Genomic DNA, 26830 nt, shown 5'->3' with positions numbered 1-26830 from the left:
CCAGCAAATAGAGTCACCAGTTCGGGAGAAAGATTCTTGAGCAAAGCAAAACAAAAGCACAGCAGGGCGCGGGGAAGGGGACGCCGGCACGTGCCCACCCGCCTAGGAGACATAAAACCAAGCGGGCCCTCTAAGATGGATCTCGGGCTGTCTAATCAGGAGGCCGTGCCGAGAGCCGCAGCGCGGCAGCCATTGGCTGGGGAGCGCTTCCCGGGGGCCGTGAACTCTCCGGAGGCGCCGGCGCCGTAGGCCGCGCGCCGCGCTCTGGCCGGCAGGGGGCGCCCTTCCGCGCGCTGCGCTCCCCGCGGCGCCTCCCGCCCGCGCCCCGCTCGCCCGGCGCCACGCCCGCCGCAGGCCGAGGGCCAGTCACCCGCGGGCCTGCGCCCCGCCGGCCCTCCGCGCCCCGCCCCTGGGCCGCCGCGGGACGAGTAACGGTTACGAAGCACTTTCTCGGCTTCGGTTTCTGCTTAGTCATTGTCTTCCAGGAAACAGCTCCCTCCTGGCGGCGGTGGCCGCCGAAGCCGCAGCGGCCCTCCGCGCCAGCGCCTCCCTCCGGGACCGCCTCTCGGTCGCCGCCCGGCCTCCTCGGGCCCGAGCGCACACACCGGGCTGTGGCCGCGCGGAGTCGGCAGCCTCGCGCTCGCCTCTCGGGCCTGGGACACCGCGCCCTGCGTGGCCTCCGTCTTCCCAGCCCGCCCCGTCCGTGGCCCCGTCGCTCTCCGGTCTCCCCCACCACCCCCTTCAAGGCGGCAGCTGCCATGGGCACCGACAGCCGCGCGGCCGGGGCGCTCCTGGCGCGGGCCAGCACTCTGCACCTGCAGACGGGGAACCTGCTCAACTGGGGCCGCCTGCGGAAAAAGTGCCCGTCCACGCACAGCGAGGAGGTGAGCGCGATGGCCGGGCCCCGGGGAGTGGGGGCTGCGGGACGTCCCACGGGCCTCGGGCAGGTGGGGACGGGCTCGGCCCTCCCCGGAGCCTGTCCCCGGGGTGGGGGTGGGGGGTCGCGGTGAGCTGGGTGCTAGCCCGCGGTAGCAGGTGCCACTGCACTTTGGCGAGAGGCGAGGGACACCTTCGCCAGTCTCTTGGTTCATCTCCCAACTCGCCAGCTCACCGGGTCCCTTGCCTGGCTGGGGAAGTTGGACAGAGCCACTGCAGCCCCGCATCCTCATCGTCCTTCCCTCTCCCCTAGCTAGCTAAAGGAATATTTAGGTGATAGATGAACCAACAAGTACTCTGGACTTTGACATCATTGACATTAGTTTCTTTATCTATTGTGCTGAGTTCGGATTTGGGGTACTTACTGGAAGTTAACATTTTATTTGCTTCAGAACTAACAGCACGGTGGCACACGCCTTAAATCCCAGCCCTGGGGAGGCAGAGGTAGGAGGGTTTCTTAGTTCGAGGCCAACCTGGTCATAAGTGAGTTTCAGGGCTAATCCTGTCTTAATCCCCTCCCCCAGTAAACCCTAATTACTGGAAGTGACAGTTTAATGTAGAATTTAAAACGTGTGGCATTTGTGTTAATGGCCCGTTCCTGGGCCAATAGTTCTCCATGAACCATGCAACTAATTGCAGAGGCATATTGCATATGAAACACGTTTGCACTTAAAACAAAATCGATGTGCAGTTATGTGTTGGAAGTAATAAGCTGGGAATGGTGGTGCACTGCTCCGATACCCAGACTAATGGGCTGAGGCAAGAGGCCAGCCTGGGCTACGATGTGAGACCCTGTCTCAGACACTAAATAAGATAAATAGGAATGCTTTAAAAACAAAACATTGACATTTAGGAGCTGTAGATTTTGAGAGCGTCTTCCTGTCTGTAACTTTAACCCTGAGTAATATCCTGTCATCGAGTTGTGGGAAGTGAAAGATGGTATATGCAAATCCTCAGGCGGTTAATCAACCACACCATCAGAAAGACAAACACATCCTGAGGAAAGAATACATTTCCGAAGTGATGTCATACTGTAACCTTAGTGTCTGTGATGGGAGACAAGCCCCGGATCTTCTAATGAGACAGAGTATACAGCGGCACCTGGCATCCTTCTTGGTGTAAGCTGAGAGCCTGCGCAGTCAGATTTAGGAACCTGAGACCCTAGCCTAGGCCGTGTGTGTTCAGGTTCCAGCTAAGTTTGTGTGTTTTGTTCAGCTACCCACTTTGCCTATTTCTCCGGAAGGTATTACTGCACTTTGGTATAGAGCGCCCTCATTTCTCCCTGCCCAGAGTTCAGTAGGGCATTTTGCCATGAGTGCCAATGTACTGGGTGAAACATTCTCTTACCTTATCTGACCATAACACACTAGTGACTTTCAATTTTTTTAATGTTTTATTCTGCGAGAATTTCAGTACCTCTCTCAATCATCATTAGAGAGGCTTTCAAAAAATTTTTGACCGAGAATAGTAAGTAATTTTATCCATTCAGTTCATAGGTTTCTGTTTCTATGTGCGCTGGGGAATATTTTAAGGTTTGTGACTTTTGTTTATGCTGCAATAGTTCAACTCTGTGACTCTTTGCCTGTGTAAAACACCTGATGGTCCTAATAAAGAGCTGAACAGCCAATAGCCAGGCAGGAGTAAGAAGGCGTGGGGCTGCCAGGCAGAGAATATAAATAGGAGAACTGAGAAAGAGAAGGCGTAAGAGAACAAGGAGGGGAGGACATCAGGGGCTAGTCACCCAGCTACACAGCAAGCCACGGAGAAAGAAGTAAAGAAAGGTATACAGAAATATAGAAAGATAAAAACCCAGAGGCAAAAGGTAGTCAGGATAACATAAGTTAAGAAGAGCTGGCAAGAAGGAAGCTAAGGTCAGGCATTCATAACTACGAATACGCCTCTGTGTGTGATTTATTTGGGAGCTGGGCGGTGGGCCCCTCAAAAAAACAAAAGAATAAAACATTACACAACATGTGTGTTTATCCCCGCATTAGGAACAGGTTGCACAAAAGATTATTAATCCCTGCATACTGTGTAGTAGACGTTTTTTCAATCCTGTTGGACTTTGTAAAACTTGATTTTTTTTTTTTTAAGCTGGGTATGGTGGCACATACCTTTAATTCCAGAACTTGGAGGCAGGGATCTCTGAGTTTGAGGCCATCCTGATCTATAGATTGAGTTCCAGGACAGCCAGGGCTACACAGAGAAACGCTGTCTCAAAGAAACAAACACAAATAAGCAAATAAATAAATAACCTGCGCTAAAGTGACCCAGCTAGTTCAATGACTCTTATTCCTCAACATTATTTGCCATTTATAAAAATATTATTGACTTTTAAATTATGTTCTGTGTTTGTGCATGTGGGTGTGTCAGATCCCCATGGAATCACAGGTGTTGAGAATCAAATCTGAGCCATCTGCAAGAGCGGTAGGCGCTCATAACCACCAAGCCATCCCTCCAGCTCTTTAAAGATGGAGTCTTAAGTGCAGTCATGTGCAGTGTGAAAAGCCCTATTCAGAGGGATTTGTCATGGTCTGTAGTGCTTTACTCAGGATGTTTCAGAAGAGTCGGACAGAAGCTAAAACTTGAACATGTTGAGGAGAAGCCCCTAGAAGTTCAGCATGTTGTGAGGAAGTCATAGCAGAGTCGTTAGAATGTGGTGGGTGTGTTTTGTTTCTACACAGAATTCTCTCCTGTGTGTGAGCTCAGAGGCTGGTGGCTGATAATTTCCTCTATTACTTTCAATCTTGATTTTTAGACAGGGTGTCACACTGAGCCCAGAGCTCACAGATTGGTTAGACTAGCCTGTCTCACTCCATCATGCCCCCCCCCCCGACAGGTTCTGGCCCCCACCACCATGCCTGGCTTTCACCTAGGTGCTGGGATGTGAGTTCAGGTCCTCATGCTTGTGCAGCAGATATTTACCTCCAGAGCCGTCTCCTCAGGCTCGGCATAAAGAATGTGCTGTTTGAAACAGTTCTGCTTCACTGATGAGATTAAGGAAATTGGAAAACAATTGTTTTCAAGGCCTGATCATTTTTTTTCACTTTTAAAGATTCTTAATTATTTTGAATTTTTTAATATTTTTTATTTATTTTTTCAAACGATGTATTTTGATCATATTTTCCCTCTGTGATTGCTCCTAGATCCTCCCCATCTCCCTACCCATCCAACTTTGTTTTCTCTTTTCAAAAAACAGAAAAGCCCACCAAACCTCAAAATGAACAAACAAAAGACCAGTAAGACAAAACATAACAAGACAAAGCAAAACAGTTCACAAAAAAAAAAGCCGAGGAGTTGTGGGGCCTGCCCTGGAGTTGGGTTGATAGACCCAGTGACACTCCGTCGGAGAAAACAGATTTTTTTTCTCTTTGCCAGTTGGTATCAACTGCACATAGCTTCAAGGTCCACTCCCTCTCTTAGTGCTGGGAACCCGTCTGGCTTGAACCTATACAGGTCTTGTGTGCTGCCACGGTCTGTGAGTTTATATGTGTGTGCCTCAGTCTTGTGTGTGCTTGGAGTCGCCCATCCCTCTGGCTCCTTCAGTCTCTCCACCTCTGCCCAGATCCCTGAGCTCTGAGGAGATGAAGTCATCACTTAGGGCTCGGGTTCCAAGTCTGTACTCTGTAAACATTGTCCTGTTTAGTCTGTTACTTCCCATCTGCTCTCAGAAGTGGCTGCTCTGAGGTAAGCTGAATGAGGCGCTCATCGCCAAGAGCTTTGTGTGATAGCCTACATTTTTCATTTTGAGTTTTATTTTAGTCTGGGTTGTCATTAGTGATTCTACTTCTTTGTTCAGTTCTACTTTAATGTTCTGTGCTGTTTTCATATTCAGCTGTGTAGTAACAATCTTCTTCATTCAGACATTTACTACTTTAATATTCTGTGCTGTTTTCATATTCAGCTGTGTAGTAACAATCTTCTTCATTCAGACATTTACTACTTTAATATTCTGTGCTGTTTTCATATTCAGCTGTGTAGTAACAATCTTCTTCATTTTAAGACATTTACTCACGTCCTCTTTAAGGTCCTTGAACAGTTGCTATTTTCAAGTCTTTGTCTTGTGCTTCAACTAAATACCTTTTCTCAGGGCCTCTTGCAGGAGAGGTGGGCACAAAGGAGATGGGCTAGGAAGGATGGCTCAGAGATTCTTATTTTGTCCAGACTCAGAAGTAGAGGCTCTCAGCGAGGACAGCCTGCATGTCTTGGCAGTCTGTCCCTGATGTTATTCCTTGGCGTTCTTCATTCTCTTGTCCAAAAGCTTAGTGTATTCTGCAGCCTCATTTTTCCTAGTTATTGTTTCTTCAGAGCAGTTGGTGATTGTGTTCCAGGTAGAATGACAAGATGGCGAACCATGGGTGCTTCTCGCCTTCTTTGTTTAAGGGCTTTATGGCAGCTTTAGTGGACCTCATCTTCACAGGGCTTGAGAAGGCTGAGGGCTCTGCTAGCTCTTTGGGCCTCAACTGTCGCAGCACAGTAGGATCTGGCAGTCGGGGAATATCTCTCTCTCTCTCTCTCTCTCTCTCTCTCTCTCTCTCTCCAATATCCAAGTTGAGAACGTTCAAATTGGCATCCAGAATGCACCCCAAACAGACATGCGCTTTCTTGCTGCAGTTCTCCTCGGTCTATAGTAAGAATGCCCCTTGCTCAACAGCATGTCCACACTGATGAAGGTCAAGACAGCCTGCTTCATGAAGAGACCTCATTTGCCATCCCCACCACTGATCACACCTTATTACTCTTCCACTCTTTACTCAGGGCATCGGCAGTAACTTTCAGTTTGTTTTTGAGACAAGGAATCACTGTGTACCCGACTGGCCTGAAACTCACTATATAGAGCTTGCTGACTTCAGACTCTTAGAGATCTGCTGCCACATGCACGCCCTGCCTGAGCTGTCTGAGTTCTGAGTGGGATTGAACCATAGGTACCACCAGCCTCATATATCCAAAACTCACTTCTGCAATTCTTTTTCATGCTTTGTTCCCATCTCAGTGGTACTTGTCACCTAGCAGCTGTGGCTAAAAGCAATATAATCTGTCTCTACTCCTTCCTTTCTTCTTTCCCCTCCCTTCCTCCTTTTCTTTCTGCTTTGCTTTCTTCCATCTCTCCTTTCTTCCCCTACACCCTCCTTTCCCTTTTGTTTGTTTACTTACTCATTTCGTCATTCATTCTTTGAAACAGAGTCTTCAAATACGTTGCCCAGGCTGGTCTCAAAATCATGACATTCCTGTCTCAGACTCCCCACGATTACAGGCTTGTGTCACCTGGACTCGGTAATTGGAGTCACTTTTCAACTCCCTACTGATGCCATGAATGCACTTCCGGGACTTCCTGCTTCCCTCCACTGCTATGGCTCTTGGAAAGCCATCACTATTTTTGAATTGCTGTTACTGGTGGGAATTCCTACTTTATCTTGGACAATTCCAGTGGATTGTAATAGAACAGCCAGATAGATCTCTTTCAGCTTAAATCAGAGAGATACTACTTTCTCCCTAAAAATACACGAAGCTTCCAGGAGCCACAGGATTCACAGGCAAATTTCTCTGTGTGCCTGCTCCCACTCCTTCTGTAAACACTGTGCGCCGGTCAAGCGCAGTCCACACTGCTTCCCTGCGTAGACTATACTTCACTACTCGGTTTTACTGCTCATCTACCTGAGTTTCTTCCACATCACTTCACTGCTCACTTACTTCCGCACTTCACTGCTCACTTACTTCCGCGCCGAGGTCTTTCTTCACAGTCAAGTCTTTGTGCACTCTCTTTTAGGTTATAGTTCCTGCCCTTGGAACACTCCTTGTGCTCTTCTGAATTTTCCCACACTGCCCACAATTAATTTCTTCTAACTGTTGTCACTTCTAGAATGACAACTCAAAGCGCAGGAGGTTTTAGTATTGTATCTGGGCCTGGTGTCCATTTACTAAATACTTGTTGCAAATATGCTTTCAGAAAAGAGGCCACTTCTTTTTTTTTTTTTTTTTTTTTTTTTTTTTTTTTTTTTTTTTTGGTTTTTCGAGACAGGGTTTCTCTGTGGTTTTGGAGTCTGTCCTGGAACTAGCTCTTGTAGACCAGGCTGGTCTCGAACTCACAGAGATCCGCCTGCCTCTGCCTCCCGAGTGCTGGGATTAAAGGCGTGCGCCACCACGGCCCGGCCAAGAGGCCACTTCTTTAAAGGTGAGTTTGTCTTGTTGGGTTGGGGGATTCATCAGCAGGGCCTTACTGTATGAACCAGTCGTCTTCCCAGAGGGAAGGACCTTAAAATACTTCAAGATGGGAGCTAAAGCGCTGCTCATCGGTTGTTCACCTCTAATCCGTCCTGCTGTGTCGGTGCTCACTGGTTTATAAGAGGACATTGACTTCTTCCATACATACGCTGTGTAAATAGGAGCTGTGAGAGAAGATAGGCTAAAACGAGACGGCCATGAGGAGGACAGGAGGTGCTGAAGACGGCAGAGGTCGTGTGTAGCAAGAAGTGGAGAGGAATTTTTTTTTTTTTCATTTTATTTTTTTTGGTTTTTCGAGTCAGGGTTTCCCTGTGGTTTTGGAGCCTGTCCTGGAACTAGCTCTTGTAGACCTAGACCAGGCTGGTCTCGAACTCACAGAGATCCGCCTGCCTCTGCCTCCCGAGTGCTGGGATTAAAGGCGTGCGCCACCACCTAAGTGGAGAGGAATTGAGGAAGGAGGGCGTGAGGGAAGGGGAGGAATGGGAATAAGGAGGAAAGGAACAGCAAATTCTGTTCTGAAAAAACACAGAAATGAAACTTAATTCTTTGTAAGCTAAAAAACAAAATAAAAGCCTCCAAAACTAAAAAAAAAAAGAAATATATATAGTAATTGTGTGGAAAAGATTATCAGATAGTTTTCATCTAACTTTAATTATGCTTTGCATAACAATACAGATCTTGTAACTTGAATCTAGATGAGTTATTGTGGGTGGCACAAATATTAACCTAAGTGGCTCTGTTACCTTGAATGGTACCCTCTTCTCTCTTGTAATTATCTGTACTAAGAGGTAAAATGCATGTCATATTAATCTTTATCATAAGCAGTCATAGGTGAAATAGTGAGTTCCAAAGTTTGGTCCCTACTGCCATTAAGAAAATGCTTTTGCAACTCGGGCTTTTAGTTACTGATTTCCCTTTCCATTGATCGCCATGGCATCGGAACCTCTGTGCCCTCGGCTGGCTTTAAAGTGGTGACTTTTAGCTGCTGAGTTGGTTAATGAGTGATCAGAAGTAAGTTCAGGGCCAGGCCACACCGTGGCTCAGCAGTGCTTGCCTCCAGGCAGGACAGCCTGAGACCTACTCCTGACACACATCTGTAGGAGAGACCTGTCTGTCAATACACAATAAAACAATATAATACATTTTAAAAATGAGTTAGGTGAGGGGTTACAGAGATGGCTCAGCAGCTGAGAGCACTTGTTCTTGTAGAGGACTGGGGCTTGATTTCCAGCACCCACTTGGTGGTTCACAACCATTGTAACTCCAGTTCCAGGGGACCCAGTGCCTTCTGATCTCCACGGGCACCATGCACACACATGGTATACATACATATATGCAGGCAAAACACACATAAAATAAAATTAGTAAATCTAATAAAAACTTAAAAGTAAGTTTAGTGAGCCGGGCGGTGGTGGCACACGCCTTTAATCCCAGCACTTGGGAGGCAGAGGCAGGTGGATCTCTGTGAGTTCGAGACCAGCCTGGTCTACAGAGCTAGTTCCAGGACAGGCTCCAAAGCCACAGAGAAACCCTGTCTCGAAACCCCCCCCCAAAAAAAAAAGTAAGTTTAGTGAATAATGAAATGGCATATTTTTTCTAATAGATGTCACTAGCATGCTTAGAATATAGTAATAAATAGCATTTTCTAATTTTTTCTGTTATGTATATCTAGGTCTTTGCTCATTAAATAAATATACATCTTATATGAGACCACTATCACTAACTTTGAGATAAATACAAATGCATATTTTAATTTAGTATAAAAATTATAAAAACACTGGAGATAAGGTAAGAAGTGTTAGGAGATGATTTACACATTGTCATGATGCGAGGTGATTCATGCTGACAGCTTTTCAGGCTGTAGAATTATGTAGCGATTGGAATGTTAAAATGAAAGTTCTGGTTGTTCAAAGAGTCTTTGGCAGATCCATGATTGAGCTCAGAGTCTGAATGTTTACATGTTTTGGTGCTGGAGACTGAATCAAAGGCTGGCCTCAGGGATGCTGGGCAGCTGCTCTGTTACTGCACTGTGTCCCTGAACCAAGATTGATTTTAAAAAAGTATATGTGTGTTTCACCTGTATATATGTCAGCGCACCACTTTGGTGCCTGATACTGTGGAGGTCAGAAGAGGGTGTTGGTTCATCTGAAACTGAGGGTAACAGACACTTGAGAGCTGCAGAATGGGTCCTGGGAATTGAGCCTGGATCCTCTGAAGAATAGCCAGTGCTGTTAGCCACTGAGCCTTTTCTCCAGCCCTAGGTTTGAATTTATAATAAATAATCTAACTCAGGTAAATCTTATTTAGAAGTTCCTCTGGCCATACTTACTCTTTGTTACTTTTTAAAATTTTATTTATGTGTATGTGTGTGTTTGTGCTGATTATCTGTGTATGCACCACATGTATGCAGTTGCCCACAGGCCAGAAGCAGGCATTAGTTCCCTGCTACTGGAGTTACTGCTGGTTGTGAGCTGCCTGATGTAGGTGCTGGGAACAGACAAGTGCTCGTAACTGCTGAGCCTTCAGAGCAGCACAGTATTTGTTTTTGAGGAGTGTAGCGTACGGACAGGGACTTATGTGATTTCTGTTCACACTCCACGCTTAGATCCAAAGGCTCAATTATTTAATGCAGAGCTTGTCCTGCTTCCACCTCCTGAATATTGGAATTAGAGTTTTGTGCTCTACAACCTGGCCCACGTCTTTTTATAACTTTATTCTTGAAATAAAGTCGTAGTTTACTTATAAATACTTTAATGTCTTAAAGTTTCACTGGTACAAAATCACCATCAAAATAATGAGATTATTACTTTCAGCCAGGAGCGAATCAAGGTCCAGGTGTGGTGGCACATGCTTTAATACAGTATTTGGGAGCAGAGGCAGGAGGATCTCTGTGAGTTTGAGGCCAGCCTGGTCTACAGAGTGAGTTCCAGGATAGCCAGGGCCATGTGGACTCTGCCTCAAAAATGAATGAATGAATGAATAACTAAATAAGAGCAAGGTTTGACTTTATAGTGTAGGAGACAAAAATCTTACAGGATTAAGCCTGGGTTGCTTAGCATTTTCTATTAACACCTCCTCCCCTCCTTCACTTACTAATGCATCTTTACTGAATACTGGATATGGAGAGCTGTTGATTAACTTTGAAAACGATGCTTTTTGCAGCTTCGAGACTGTATCCAAAAGACCTTGAATGAGTGGAGTTCCCAAATCAGCCCCGATTTGATCCGGGTAAGTGGAATGTGAATGCAGAAATCTGCAGGCCTAAGCAGATGTGGTGTAAGCAGGAAGTTGACTTTCTCAGTTTGGTGAGTGAAGTCCAGTAGGCAGTTCGCCATAAAGCCAGCCCTTTGTGCTCTTCTGCTGAAGCGGCCATGGGGCCGAGCATCCAGCAGAAGTCTGGTCTACAGTTGCTTCCCCATTTGGTTTTTCTTGCTTAGTTCCTCACCCACCAGTGTCTCGGTCTAGTATAAGAATGACAGCCCACCTTGGCTGGTAGGTTTCTTTGGTAGAATGTCACCCCAATAATATAGCTAGGAACAACTTTTTTTTTCTGGGGCAGAGTTTCTCTGTGTGGCCTTTGCTGTCTTGGAACCTACTCTTTTTAAAGATTTATTTACTTATTATTTGTACAGTGTTCTGTCTGCATATATGCAAGTAGGCCAGAAGAGGACCTCAGATCTCATTATAAATGGTTGTGAGCCACCATGTGGTTGCTGGGAATTAAACTCAGGACCTTAGAGCAGGCAATGCTCTTACCATTGAGCCATCTCTCCAGCCCCTAGGAACAACTTTTTAAATGTCAGTTTCTCATGAAACAGTAAGGAACTATATTTCATTAAATGTACCTGGCCATTTCCAAAGAAGTTACCAGTCCCGGTAAGTATCTACATCTGCTCTAAAATCCAGCTGAGACAAAGACTTGTGTTTAGTCATGCACTAGTTGGAAGCATGGAAGAGCAACCAGGCACATGTCTATGACTCCAGTCCTTGAGAAACTCAATTCAAGAGAATTGAGTTTGAAGCCAGTGTGGGCTATAGCAAAACTGTTTTAAACTAAGAATATATATAGTGGTTCCTTTTGGACATTCTTTTTTTTTAACCATCTAAGTGCTGTACAGAAATGGTTAATGTCTATTTATCTGAAATAACCATTGCTATCTGTGTCTGTCTTTGTCAGTGCTTTGTACTGATTTGTAATGGATATCATAATGTATGCAGGAGCCACAAGGAAGGCATTATTTGTTTTGTTAAATCTTAAGCAGTATGTTTTTAACTGATAGATGCTATCTTTTTATTGTTATCTTAATAGATCATTCATTGTAATGTATTGGAGTGGTCCTTGCCGTTTAAAAAATTATACTGAAGGAGACTGTAAACAGAAACTGTTCTTTCCTTTTGCAGCCACCCAGACCCGAATAATCACACAAAAACTATATTCATTGCAATACTGTTTGACCAATGGCTCAACCGTATTCCTAGATAGCTCTTAATCTGTGTATTGCCAGTAGGCTGTGGCTTACTGGTGCGGGCATGTTACTCCTTCGGTGGTTACATGGTGTCTCTCTGACTCTACCTTCTTTCTCCCTGCATTCAGTTTAGTTTTCCCGCCTACCTACATTCTGCCCTGCCATAGGCCAAAAAAGTTTCTTTATTAACCAATGGTAATAAAACATATTCACAGCAAACATAGGGGAATCCCATATCAGAAAATAACTATTTTAACTTAAAATATTTGCAGTTACAAAACTGAATATACTATTGTCCTACAGTCTTATGCTTTGGTATCTGCCCAAAGGACTTGAATATTTATGCTTACAAAATCCCATGCATGGATGTTTGTGCCAGCTTTATTAGCAGTTGATAACAGTTTGAAGTAGCTTAGATGTTCTTCAGTAGACAAATGGAGATACACAGTGTGGTGCATCCCGGCAGTGATACATTACTGAGTCCTGAAAAGACATGAAGGAACCTGACGTGCAGTCACTCTGGGAAGGCTACATACTCAGTGATTGCAGGTGATGCACTTGGATGGGACTGTTGACAGTGGGGGAGGCAGAGTATGTGTAGAAGTAGGAGGTGAATGAGAACTCTCCGTTCTTCCTGTTCAGCATTGCTATGAACCCGCAGTTGCTCTTAAAAAATCTATTGAAGGAAAAGCAGCTAAGTTACCTTAACAGGTTAAAGCTTGATGACTTAGAAGTCCAAAAGAATGTTAATATGGTTTATTCGTTTAAATTGGTGTGGTGATTTGAATGAGCATGCCCCCCCCCCCATAGGCTCTTATGTTTGCTGGGAAGGATTAGGTTTGGCCTTGTTGGATGAGGTGTGTTCACTGGGGAGTGGGCTTTGACCTTCAGAATCCCATACTAGGCCTAGTCTGTCTGTCTGTCTGTCTGTCTCTCTCTCTCTCTAATTATAGGGCTCACCGCCGAAGCCTATAGGTACATGCATGGGAGCAGAAGGCATTGTAACCAGAGTAGAAACCATATACATTTGGGAAACGTCTTCATGTAACTTACTTGTGCTATGAGGACCTGCTCGAGCCTGATGATGTATATACACACTTCCATTTGATAGTAGATTGATGCTGTGCACTTCCTACTTTATAGCTTGGTGGTTCTGATAATACTTAGCTCATGATGGGCACTCAGATCTCATGGTAACTTGGTTACCCATTGTAAAACAGTCTGTTACCACTAAGGCTCAGGAGCTGTCTTTTCAAAAGGAGAACAGTTGTCTGAAGATGATGGCAGAGCCTTGCTCTAAAATCCCAAAGGTCTCTTCTTTGATTCACCTATAGGGGCCTGCCAAAGGCCCCAAACAGCATCTCTATCTGCCACTGACACAAATACCATAGGGTCTGCTGGGTCATGTGGTCCAAGTGATAGAGCAGCCTGGACCCTCTGGGGAGCCTTCCCCTGTTACAGCCCCCCCCCCCCCACAAAGCCAGCAGCTTTCTTTGTCACTTGGTACTAGGGCCAAAGTCACACACCCAAGTGAGGAATTTGCTGTCTCTAGAATCCAGATAAGCCCACCAACTGCTGTGCTTCTTTCTTGGTGGTGGGAGGGGCCGGGTGCAATGCTTCCCCTTCCCCTTAGAAGGGGCGTCTCTGCAGGGTCTACACCACAGGACTCCTAAGAATTTGACTGAGGTAGAAGACCCTTGAATTTTGGTTGGTTTTATTTCCCATCTTCTGATATACATAGGTGCTTCCAAGTTCCAAGTGTTTGCTGCCTCCCGCTCACCTGGTCCAGTCAGCATAATATCATCAATGTAGTAGACCAGTCTGATGTTTTGTGTGAGAGAGATCAGGATTCCTTCTAACTAAGTTATGCAGAGGACTGGAGAGTTGGATTTGTAAAGGTATACTGTCAACTGAAAGCACATGCTCCTGGTGGTTCTTGCAGACAGCTACTGAGAAAAGGCATTTGCTGGATCCATACCTGCACATCACTAGGAGATGTGTCAGTCCGCTCAAGTAAGGCTACCGAACCTTTGCATTAGGAGGTGTGGCCTTGTTGGATGAGGTGTGTCACTGGGAGTGGGCATGGAGGTTTCACAGGCCCATGCCAGGCACAGTCTCTTGCTCTGCCTGCTGCCTGTGGATCAGGATGTAAAGCTCTCAGCTACTGCTCCAGTGCCATGCCTGCCAGCTTCCTGCCATGATAGCCATGGATTACCTCTCTAAAACCGTAAGCAGCCCCCAATTAAATGCTTTCTCTTGGTCACGGTGTCTCTTCACAGCAATAGAATAGCAACTAAGACACTTTGTATATCAAAGATTTTTAAAAGATTTTAACATGCCATTATTCAAAATAGGTAATTTTCATTGATTTTAAAGTAAAATTTTCTTCTTACACCTCACATAACACTCTTCTGTTTGTTTGCTTTTTTAATTTTTGGAATACCTGGTCAAAATGAGACTTTTTCTACAGAAAATAGAAATTCTCTCTCTCAACATCTGCACTTTATGCTTAGAAAGTTCATTAGACGTCAAAAAGATCTTTGCGTCTGAAATGCTTAGGACAATCAGAGACTTTACCACCAGTAGGACTAACTTTATGTCCATTGAACTTTGTGTTTCCTGCAGGAGTTTCCAGATGTCTTGGAATGCACCGTGTCCCACGCAGTTGAGAAGATAAACCCCGATGAAAGAGAAGAAATGAAAGTGTCTGGTAAGCGCCCCCTTTACCGGTCACTCTCCCGTGCTGTGAACTGAGGGACATGAGAGTGAATCCTTCCTCCTGACAGCCAGGGGTCGGTCATTAGTGAGGAAACCAGACGAAGGCCAGTCTAATGTCAGCTCTGAGGAGTGGGTTATAGGAAGTCAGAGCTGAGGACCATGGAGTGCTGATGTTTCCATTTCTTGTGATTTATGTGTACTCAGCAGTGGAAAGGTTCAAGTAGAAAATGGAAAGGATGGTTAGGAACAGCGTCTGCAGAGCGAACAGATCTCCCCTTCCTGGGTGCTGGTGAGCAGTGCAGACGCTGCCTGGAGTCCAGAAGGAAATCTGGGCAGCCAGCTCTGTGGGGAGAGTGATGTATGCGTACATCCAAAAGTGTCCGTGCCTGCTGAGTCAGTGGTGGGAAGCTAACACTTTCTGCCCTCAGCTTACAGGCAGCGTAGCAGAGCTCAGTAACTCCTGAGCTTGCCTAGATTCAAGTTCCTGGGTGTGTAGGTTACTGACTAGAATAGTCTAGGGTTAGCAAGTGTTCAGCCTCTCTGAGCCTCAGTTTGTTTATCTCTACAATGGGATTCAATTGTTTTACAGGCTTCTTTATAGTATGGATGAAAGAACAAAAGAGGCTCATAGCTAGCGCAGTGCTTGCCACAAAGTAGTAAAGAATAACTGTTATTACTAACATTGACAGGAACACGTATGACGGGATTATAAAATAGGAATGGCCTTTTCGTTCCAATCATAATACCATCTGTGGAGTCTTACTTTATGCTAAGCACTGAACTGTCCCTTTATGATTATATTTCCTCATATTTATTGAAACAAACCTATCAGGACTATTATCCCCATCACACCAGTAACATTAATTAGCATGAAAGTTAGCACATAACAATAGTTCCAGTTACTTGGGAGGCTGATGCGGGGATTAGGAGTTTTATCCAGCCTAGCAACATAATGAGACCCCACCAGTTAAGAAAGAAAAAGAAAGCTGTCTTTCAGCCAGTGAGTTGATGAACCAGCAGGCTATGAAGGCGTGCCTGTCTCTGAAACCTGTCTCTTCTGTTACCTTCACATCACTGCTTGTGTAGGAAATGAAGTAAAGCCAACATTCCTGTGTGATTGCCTGTATGTAGCTCATTACTGTCTTGAGCCTTCTCCAGGTTGTCCTCCATTTCTGTAGGGTTTGAGAATCTTGATAGGTAATAAAATTCTTACCGTAAGAGAAGCTTGCCTCTTTCTATCTCAGTGTACCCTACCTTCCAGAGAGAGAGAGAAAGCCATTCCAGATGGTGAAATATAGGGACCAAGAATTAGTAATGGGGGGATTTTCTTTGTTGCAAGAGGAGGAGGATAAGACCTAGGGCCTTACACATGTGAGACAAATGCATTACCATCAAGCTGAACCTCAACCAGGGAAAGTTTTTCAGCATGTATCATGGACTCTAACGCTGGACTTCTCTGCTAAGGGAGCTCCAATGGCTGCTTGCCAGGAGAAGCAGCAGGACCTAGATATTTTAGGAAGATCTGGTAGTAGAAAAGAGGGGACAGATAAACAAGTACACAAGGACACTTGTTGCATATGTTGAACGCTAGTCACTGTTTAAGTGCTGTAGTAGTTTGAATGTAATTTGCCCCATAAGCTCATAGGGAGTGGCACCATTAAGAGATGTGGCTTTATTGGAGTAGGTATGGCCTTGTCAGAGCAAGTGTGGCACTGTGGAGGTGGGCTTTGAGGTCTCAGACATGCTCAAGCCATGGGAGTGCACAGTAGGATGCGGACACATAAGTAATAATGAGGTGTGGATACATGGGGTGATCGACTTTTTCTTTGTTACCCAGCAAAGCTGTTCATTGTAGGATCAAATTCTTCATCATCAACTAGAAGTGCTGTTGACATGGGTAAGCAAAAATTTATCCCTCTCATAAAAATGGACTTTAATTATTTTAATCTAGATAAAGAAGATAAGATGATTTCAATTTTACCATTTAAACTTCTAGCCAAGCTTTAAAGACTTGCATAGGACTAATTTTTAATTACATACAGTGATATTTGATAGAAGTGTAAAAGATGTATTAATGTTCTCTGCTTGAGGATGAAATTTCTTTGTAATCATTATTAGGCCTTTAAATATTATACTATAGATAAAATACTAAAATCAGAGACAACAGAGTACAAATACTGTGGATTCATTTCCAGCACCTGGTTAGATAAAAGTAAAGAAGGAAAACTACAAGGAAGAGGGCAGGTCAGAGACTTCTTGTCTGCTGCACAGAGAAGTAGGTGAATGGGCACTTAGAGACCTGTTGTAAATGACAGGTAAATTATGCAATAATCTACTGTACAGAAAACTAGTTCATGACATGGAATTCAGTGGACTTTGCTGAAGACGGTAATACTTGTTTCTAGCCTGTAACACACAGTTGTCCTTTCCATGTCTTCCTTCCCGTCAGCGTGCTCAGTCCTTGGAGTTGCGCAGCTGGACTCTGTCATCATTGCTTCGCCTCCCATTGAAGATGGAGTGAACCTTTCCTTGGAGCATCTGCAGCCTTACTGGGAGGAGCTAGAAAACTTAGTGCAGAGCAAGAAAATTGTTGCTATCGGCACCTCTGACCTCGACAAAACACAGCTGGAGCAGCTGTACCAGTGGGCACAGGTAGAGGGCGTCTGCATGTCAACACCTGCTACAGCTGTGGAGCAGCATGCATTAGTGCATGTTCACTGTGGCTGACTCTACACGTGGGAGCTCGGAGACGGGCTTTATCTAAGGCAGTAGGAGCTTAGGTTTGGAGTTGGGTATGTCTTGTTGAACTGAGTATTCATCCTGCTTAAAATGAAAGAAGGAAACACTAAATGCTAAGTGTTCAGAGCAAGTGAATTAAAACCATTCAGTCAGTTTTACATGTGCTGAAAATATTACACTGTGGGCATTATGGCTCTGATTTCTTAGGTAAGGAAATAAATGTAACAATATTTTCCTATTAAGTAAGAGGTATTAGACTTAGTCTATAGAACCTGATGTGGAGAAGAAATCATAAAGCCATCTCTCCACTCTGTGAACCTACAAAGTTATGAGGGAGGTTACCCACACCCTACGTTTATTTCCTATATCTTGTCTCTATTTCTTTTATTTCATTCTTAGCTGCTTCCTCAGAGTTGATGACAAGCAGGATGATTGCATTGTTCCTTCTCTTGTTGACTTGGTAGCAGTATGTGGCCAAGATACAGCTGGGGACTAAGTGATCTAGGAAGGATATAACAGCTAGCCAGTACAGCTGCTGGAAGTTAGGAGTTTCCTTAAATGCCTGAGTAGTAGCCATAGTAGCCACAGTTTATATCTTGAGATTCAGTGTCTACCTTGAAGATAGATTCCCTGTTGCTAAAACCATTACACTTAGAATCACTGCTTCAGAGTCAGATGTACTGGACTATTAATTATTCCAGCAGGCTTTAATTTGAATCTTACTGGTAAGTATAATTATGTATTGGTTTTTCCCTCAACCTGTTTTCCTCATTATCACTAACATGGATTAGGAATGCATATATTAATACAGATAGTCATGCAAAAGTATTCTATTAGTGAAGAATTGTCAAATATGGTTTTATGTTCTAAAATTTATTGCTTTCTTTTTTAAAAAGTGAAGGCTAGGGGCTGGAGAGATGGCTCAGAGGTTAAGAGCATTGCCTGCTCTTCCAAAGGTCCTGAGTTCAATTCCCAGCAACCACATGGTGGCTCACAACCATCTGTAATGAGGTCTGGTGCCCTCTTCTGGCCTGCAGGCATACACACAGACAGAATATTGTATACATAATAAATAAATAAATATTTAAAAAAAAAAAGTGAAGGCTAGGGAAGTGACTTAGTTAGGTACTTGCTATATTAGCATGAGGACCTAAGTTCAATTCCTAGCACCCCAAAAAAGCACACATTAAAAATATCTGTTGAGGTAACATCTACCTGTGATACCAGCTCCTGGAGAAGGCAGAGACAGGAAGATTCCCTGGAGATCGATGGATGGCTAGCCAGTCTGGCTGAACTAGTGAGCTCCAGGTTCAATGAGAGACCCTGTCTCCAAAAATATGGAGGAGAGTGACTGAGGAAATTGCCTGATACTAACTTCTGACTTCCACATGCACCATTCTACACATATGTGCAGACGAAGACACAAAATTGTGTAACTAAGCATGCAAAGCAATAGGCTAGCATGATAGTATTTTCATATATATATGTCAGTATACTAAGTTCTAATTAATTCCCCTCTCACCATACTTCGTTGGGGGGCTCCTTCCTTTCCTCCTCCCTGAAGTCCATTCTTCTCTTTCACCCTGTCAAGAGCTCTCCCTCCGCTTTCTAAGTAATGCCCTAGACTCATAGACAGGTGTCTACAGAGCCTGACATGAGGGAACGTGCAGGGGACTCTTCTGCGCCCAGCCTACTTCAGTCACGTGATTGCTTCTGGTTATTGCCCAGCCAGTGTCACAGTTTCCTTTCCTCTCTGGTGACTGGAACTCATGGTGTTTGTGGATCATGTTTTCTGTATGCATTCTGTTGATGGACATATAGACTGGTTCTGTTTCTTAGCTACTGTGAATATTAGTTTTCTGCTTTCTGTGTTCTATATGACATAATTTAATACAGTTCATTTTATTTCCACTTTTAGGTAAAGCCAAATAGTAATCAAGTTAATCTTGCCTCCTGCTGTGTGATGCCACCAGATTTAACGGCATTTGCTAAACAGTTTGACATACAGCTACTGACTCATAATGACCCAAAAGGTAAGCCTGATGTTTTCTCTTATGGAGGACAAAAGCTGTTTGTTTGGGGGCTGGGGGTTCAGGCCAATGATGGAATGCTTGCCTAGAATGCACACAGCCTGGGTTTGATCCCAACATTGTGCACACAAATTTTAGGAACACAAAAAGAAAACAAATGTTGAAATCTTAAGTGTGTGCTATGATAAGTGTACAGTGTTGTTAAATGTAAATATTATTGTTAATTTAAAACATACAGCGTTAGTTTTGTCTCTGCAGTGGTGGAGTTGTAAATCAATTGGCAGGATCCTATGCAAGAGCATGGGAATGAACTAAACCATTTCTCTAGACACCACTTGTTTTTTCTTTTTTTTCCTAAGCAATGGGAGTAATGCTCTGATGAATGTACTTAGATATTGTGCTGTGGCCAAAGCAAAAGTTCAGAGTAAAACTGATTTCTTTTTGCCAGTGCTGAAGACTATGTTATGATATATACCAGATATACTAATGGGGAGTTAAATTCTTCTGTAGTTACACCTTTTTGTGCTTGTGTTATTATTTTCCCATGTAATTAAATATAATATTGTGCGAATCATCCTCTCTCTCTCTCTATCTCTCTCTGTGTGTGTGTGTGTGTGTGTGTGTGTGTGTGTGTAGATGAGCACATACTAGAAAAAATCTGATGAAATATACAGTAATAGAAATGCTATTAATAGGGTTAGGAATGATTTTTTTCCCTTTGGACTCTCTTGTATTTTCCCTGGTTGTACATTAGAATCTCCTGGAGATCTTCAAAAATTGCAGACTCCAGACTCCCTAACCAAAAGTTATGAACTAAAGAGACTGGGGTGCAGGGATGCGTTTTAAAAGAACTGATGGCATTTAATATTGTAGTTCAGCTTAGAGGATACGTGTATTTTATATTCAGTTTTGTTGTTCATCTTTTGAGACAGGGTCTCCTGCAGCCATGCTGGCCTGGAGGCCACTATATAGCCAAGAATGACCTGAACTTCTGATCCTCCTGCCTCCACCCTCAAGTGCTTAGTTTCAGCTCTGTGCCATCAGAGCTGGTTTATGTGGGTGGGGCAAACAATACCAGGTGCACTCTTGGCAAGCACGCTGCCAGCAGCTAACTTTCTGACCCTGTACTCAGTTTTGTTGTTGAAATGCTTACTTACATAGTCAAGAGCTTTTGTCTTCAGACCTGACTTGTTGGGATTGCTGTTTTAGAACTGCTTTCTGAGGCGAGTTTCCAAGAAGCTCTTCAGGAAAGCATCCCCGACATCGAAGCCCAGGAGTGGGTGCCATTGTGGCTGCTGAGATATTCCGTCATTGTGAAAAGCAGAGGAATTATCAAGTCAAAAGGCTACATTTTGCAAGCCAAAAGAAGGGGTTCTTAACTACAACTCAAGCTCAAAACTTATTGACCTGTATTTATCTCAGACATAAGATAAAAAATTCGTAAGAGAAAATTGAGATGTGTAAAAAAATCTAGCTCTTGCCTATAACAGGTGTCGTTGAGGCATTATCTTCAGTTGTCTGGCAGTGTGTTGTCAAGGTTTGAATACTTCTGCCTTTGCCTCAGCACTCACGGGAACCACTGTATTGTTTTCATTAAACTATTGTTTTCTAACTGAAATTGTCTATAAAGAAAAGTACTTGCAATATATTTCCTTTATTTTTATGAGTAATAGAAATCAAGAAAATTTGTTTTTAGATATATTTTGGCTTGGGCATCAGGGTGATATATACATATTTTTTATTTCCAAGATTCATTAATTGCTTCTTACTCTATACTCTATAACTAAGCAATTAAATTACAGTTGTTAAACAAGATACTGGAAGATATTTTTTCCTGTCATTGGCAAAATAATCTATCTCAGAGTAACTACAGCAGCTGCGATCTACTAGTAATGTAAATAAAATTCATTCTTTGATCCATGAGTGGAAACTTAATCTGTGTGTTCTTACTAACTGGGATTTGACCATGTGCTCTGTGTCATGTTCTTTTCACCTATTATTTACAAAGGCAAGCCAAAGTGGATCTGAGAAAGAGGCTGATGCTTTGGCAGTATTGTTGGGGGTTTAGAAAAAGAACCACTGTCGTCTTCAGGTTCTTTGGGGCTCTCAGTGCATTCTTGCTGTGTTGCTGCGCATTCAAGAACGTTCTCTGGGTCCATTGTGCTTGACACTGTGGCCCTGGAGAGACTATGAGAGTCAGCTAAATAAGATGTGTGGTCTCTACCTATTACTGACGAGGAGAGAATAAAGCCAGGAAAGACTGAGGGGAGTCATTCAGTTTAATTTTATACTAGTGTAAAAACTGAAAGTTTGCAAAGAAGCCATGCTGCTTACCTGTAACACACCAAAGGGTCTTAGGCTGCAAATCTGTGCTTGTTACCCAGTCTTGGTTTTTCTTTAAAAGAGATCTTGTATGTCAGTATTCTTAAACATAGGCCTTGTAAAACATTTTGCTCAGAGATTTTCAACTTAAAACTATTATCTATGTTAAGTCAACACAGTAGACCTTTATCCTACGTAAGTCTTTATGGTAACTGGATGACTTTCTCAATTAGAATTATGTGAAACCAACTGAGTTGCCTGCTAAAACTTAAATAGAATTCAAACTAAAAGCCTATAACTACACTGATTGTACATAATGCTAAATATATAGGTAACTTAAATTTGGAAATATATGTGTTTTCATATGGCATAAATCACATTTATAATGTTGTAAGCAGAGGCTGCTCTTTTGTTCCCAGCTGCCCAGACCCAAATAATCACACAGAACTGTATTAATTACAACACTGTTTGGTCAATAACTTAGGCGTATTCCTAGCTAACTCTTATATCTTAAGTTAACCCATTTCTATTAATATGTGTATTATCACAAGGCTGTGGCCTATCACTAAGGTTCTGGCATCTGTCTCCTTCAGCAGCTACATGGCGACTCCCTGACTCTGCCTACTCTCTATATATCTCTGTTTATATTTCCTGCCTGGCTTTACTCTGCTAAGCCATTGGCCCAAACAGCTTTATTCATCAACCAATAAAAGCAACATATATACAGAAGGACATCTCACAACATGTTGTATTTTAAGTCTGTGCAGTGAGTTGGCCGAACTACTCTGAGGGGAACTTGGTATCACCTTTATTGTTTTTAAAACCTAGATTTTTGAAGAGTTTGACAATGTGAGAAACCTTTCTTTGCTGATGTATCCAGATGTTAGCCAGAGCTTGTTTGTGCTCTTCTGTTCTACTCCCAACAGGAAATAAAGCACAAATTATGGGTTCACTTTGTGAAGGGATCATGTGCAGAAGAAAATATTCATGGATGGAATTGTTACGTGATTCCATTGTTCTTTTGTACCAGGTTTTTCTTTTGGTTCACCAGCCAGCTCCCAAATCATGACCTGGAGACTTACTACTAGTTTTGAATGCTCAGCCTAGCTTAGGCACATTTTGGCTAGCTATTTTAACTTAAATTAACCTGTTTCTCTTTATATACCTTTTTGCCTCGTGGCTTATTACCTTGCTTCTGTATATCTTATTTTCTCTATTTCTGACTGGCATCTGCCTGACTTCGTTCCTTGGGCATGCCCCTTGTTCTCTCCTCTTTTCATTCTTCCTCTTGAGCCTAGATTTCTCCTCCTATTTATTCTGTCTCCCTGCCAGCCCCGCCTGTCCTTTCTCCTTCCTGGCTATTGGTCATTCACCTTTTTATTAGACCAGTCAGGTGCCTTAGGCAGGCAAGATGAAACAAAAGCAATACATCTTTAAATAATTAAACAAATGCAGCATAATCAAAGGAACACACCTTTATGCAGTTAAAGTAATATTCCACAGCATAAACATATGTAACACATCTTTGCCCAGTTAAAATATTCCACAACATTCATTTACTCCAAATCCTTAAGTTATTGGATAACCTTTAAAAATGAGTCTTCTGGGGGCTGAAGAGATGGCTCAGTGGCTAAGAGCATGTGCTGCTATTGCAGAAGATCCAGGTTCAGGTTCCAGCACCAACAAGGTGACTCACAAACACCTGTAACCCCAATTTCAGGAGATCCAGTGTTCTTTTCTGACCTGGAGGCACCAGTCACACACATGGTACACACAAATCTCAAAAATACTCCCCAAATAGCCGCTAAAAATGAAAAGCTGTTATCAGTAGTGTGTACAGATATATTTGAATGCAGCAACCCAAGGTAGAGAGATTTTGCATGTAATTTCTTATAAAGTAAATACAAAGATTTTTAGCTTATTACATTTCCAAAATCAACAGGCACCCTTTTCAGCAGCAGTCTTTTACGTGGGGTTTATTCCATGAGATTACCTTAAATTTCCATCCAGGAGACTCTAGACACTGAAGAACCAAGGTCTCTTATAAGTTAGATTAATGTGCTATATATTCTAAATACCCTTTTCTGTTTTTTTGAGACAGTGTCTTTGTAGTCCTGGTTGTCCTGGGGCTTGCTAAATAGGCCAGGTTGGTCTCGAACTCAAAAGAGATTTGCCTGCCTCTGCTTCTCCGAAGTGCTGGGACTAAAGGTGCCATCATGCCCTGCCGCTGAAGACCATATAGATGCTAGAATACTGATACAAGCCGGGCGGTGGTGGCGCACGCCTTTAATCCCAGCACTCGGGAGGCAGAGGCAGGTGGATCTCTGGGAGTTTGAGGCCAGCCTGGTCTACAAGAGCTAGTTCCAGGACAGGCACCAAAGCTACAGAGAAACCCTGTCTTGAAAAACAAAAAAACAAAAACAAAAAAAAGATAGAATACTGATACAGTATCCTTTTAAAGGGACCATTGATGGAACATGAGTTACAAGTAATAGAGTTTCAGTTCTGAAGAATGGTCATCTGGACATGTGAGCTGTATGCTTTGTTTTGGTTGTGTCAATGGTGGGACCATTTTGGACCTAAAGCATTGAACTATTTGAATTTAAAGTGTGATTTGATAATTATTTAAAAATATATAAATGTAAGATGAAAACCTAAGTTATTCTGTATTGCACAAGCAGTTCAGGTTTTCTGTGAAAACCATAAAGCTATTTTGTCTATTTCGCATGAATAGATCCTACTTTCCTATACCAGGACCAAGCAGTAATCAAAATTAGGATCTTGCTTTTGAGGGACAAAAGTTGTAAGGCTCATCTTAATTATGTCTAAGTGTTTCCTCCTAGGTCATCCAGCAAGTACTCTGATCTCTGAGGTGTAAGCACCCAGTCACTGGTGTATGTGGGCAGCTGGCAGCTCATCCTTCTGCCAGATGTGTGGAGAGAGAATGGTGAAGTTTTTCAAAGAATTTAAATCACTTGTGCAGTCTGTTCTTATACTCAAGCACACCAGCTTTTGATTCTAAACCTATTTTTCCAACCCTAATGTCCAGTGTTCCAAAATTAATTACCTCTCTTTTCATCATAAAATTGATGAAGGAATATGTCAGAATTTGACTTTTTGCAAAAATATGTAACAATATTTTTATAGTTTTTGGATCAAATGAAACAGAAAATGGAAATAACTAGTATGCACCTGTAGTGTACTAAAGCAAATATAAGGCATTGTTAAAGATAATTTTTATTTTGCTTATATTAATGTGAGTTTTGTTTTTTACTTGAGTTGTTTGAAAATGGGAACATCTGAAAACATCACATTGATTTTTGAACCATTTGAATTCCAATAGTATGATTTCAAAATAAATTGTGAATTACTTGACAAAGACCTAAACCATAAAGCTATTCATTCACTCAGCAGAGATGTATGCTGTGTGCTACACCAGATGCTACAGATGGACACAGATAAACAATCTCACCTATAAAGAGCTTACAATATATTCCCAGGGAGGCAATCAGGCAATGAAGAAGAGAAAGAGCTGTCTTGGTTGGCAGAGAATCGGGGACAAGGTTGGGGAATGTGGAAGAAAGTGGCTGTGGGTAGAGGGTCAGAATAAGAAAGACATAACTAAAGGAATTAACTTGGAGGGTCAGGTCGAAACAAAGTGTGCTTAGCATTGTGGGCAGATCTTTCTCTGCCTGATTTGTAAATATTTTATCAAATGGCATGAGTTTGGGTCCCCAGCATGGCTGTGGCCTGGTAATGCCAGCACTGGGAGCATCCATCAGCTCCACCAATCAGCAAGCTCTGGCACACTCAGGTCTATCTCAGATAAGGTGGAATGTATGTACTAGAGAAAGTTACCTGGTGAAGTAGATGTCTGGGCTTGTGAGCACACAAGTACAGAAACCCCCAGTCACATATACAAAAGACTTGTTGTGCTCTGGTCTGTGAATGCATGTGTATTGGAAAAGTCACATTGTATAAAAGAGAATAAAGCTTGTCACCGCCTCCCCTCCAGTTAGTGTATGGTTATATATCCATTGCCAGAAAATTAAAACAATGTGTTTTTCATATTTCATGTATTTCATATATGGATTCGGTATGTCCAACTCTCATCATTTTAAGATGGCCCATGTCTTATTACTTTGAGTCAGCTCTTTTCCCTGTCTTTGCTCAGTCCTGATTCCTGTATTATACTCATCAGATTCACCTTTTCTCTTATATCCTTAGTAATTTTCACCAACATCTTTGTCTTAAAGACCCTGCAAAGGGTCATATATTGGCTGCCTGGCCTTTGACCAGCAGTGCTGCAGGGACTTGGGAGGAACTTTAGGGAGGTGGGGCCTGGCAGAAGTTAGGTCATTGGAATTCTTGAAAAGGGAAGAGGGCCCTGCCCCTCCACTCTATGCAGCTCAGCCACCATGTGGTGAACAACTTTGCTGTCACATAGTGTCCACCATATTTCTGTCCTGCCTTCAGTCTAAAAGGACAGAGAAAAGAGACATGGACTGCAACCTCTGAACTGAGCCCAAATAAATCTCTGAAGTTGTTTAAGCCAGAAATTTTGACATAGCAACAGACAGCCGACTAGCACATGCAGTAAACTTCGTGGTTCTTTCTCTGAAAATGTATTTCATATTCGGTCTTCGTTTTCAATGGTGATGGAGATTGAACCCAGGGCCCTGCAACTGTTAAGACATGTTGGCCATTATCATCAGGAAAGTGCAGATTAAACTATAATGAGATGTCACTAATGATGAAAGACCGACAACAGCAAGTGCTGGGGAGAACGCGATGCAGATGTAGCTCTCAGATGTGAGTCTCAGAGGTGAGACTGAAACCACCACTGTGGAAAATACCCAGGCGTTTCTCCATTTCGTTTTTGTTTTCGAGACTCGACCATGCTAGGTAGTTCAGACTGGCCTGGGTCCTCCTGTCTAAGACTCATATGTGCTGAGGTTGTAAGCCATGTACCACCATCCCTGACTTCGGCATTTCCTATAAAATCAAGTGTACACTTAGTATATGACACCATTCCACTCTTAGTTTATCAAACTGAAGGTCTCACTGGATATTTTGGCCAGAATCTTCCTTCACTCATAGGTCTCACCCTAGCGCAGCTCACATGGTGCTGTGAGCTGTCCCCAGATGGCTCAGAGAACAAGACAGAACTCTTTTAAACCTAAACTGAAAAGTAACAGCTCTCATTGTTGCCAGTGTTTTCACTAAGCCTCGCCTGTCTTAAAGAGTGTGAAGACAGGAGATTGACTCAAGTCCCAGTTAGAGGAACACATGTTCTTGTTCTTTACATGTATGTGACTCCCAAAGCACAGGCTGCATCCTCATGGCAATCAAAACTTGGTCATGGCTGGGCGGTGGTGGCACAAGTCTTTAATCCCA

General features: G+C 43.2%; 1 protein-coding gene across 1 annotated transcript; it reads left to right on the top strand.

Annotated features, from left to right (window-relative positions):
- The first annotated feature begins 400 nt into the window (after positions 1–400).
- Gclm (glutamate-cysteine ligase modifier subunit) lies at positions 401–21034 on the top strand. Its single transcript, XM_041657580.1, has 7 exons — positions 401–884; positions 10321–10386; positions 14250–14334; positions 16180–16239; positions 16792–16994; positions 19000–19114; positions 20321–21034. The coding sequence occupies exons 1-7, from the start codon at positions 759–761 to the stop codon at positions 20488–20490; spliced, it is 825 nt and encodes a 274-aa protein (XP_041513514.1). The 5' UTR covers positions 401–758; the 3' UTR covers positions 20491–21034.
- Positions 21035–26830: the final 5796 nt, after the last annotated feature.

This window comes from Microtus oregoni, unplaced genomic scaffold (genome assembly GCF_018167655.1).
Source record: "Microtus oregoni isolate MIOR12 unplaced genomic scaffold, Mior012 000000F_ref0000247, whole genome shotgun sequence".
NCBI classification, from domain to species: domain Eukaryota; kingdom Metazoa; phylum Chordata; class Mammalia; order Rodentia; family Cricetidae; genus Microtus; species Microtus oregoni.
Note: the sequence above shows the minus strand (reverse complement) of the source record. Positions and strands in the feature narration are given on the sequence as shown.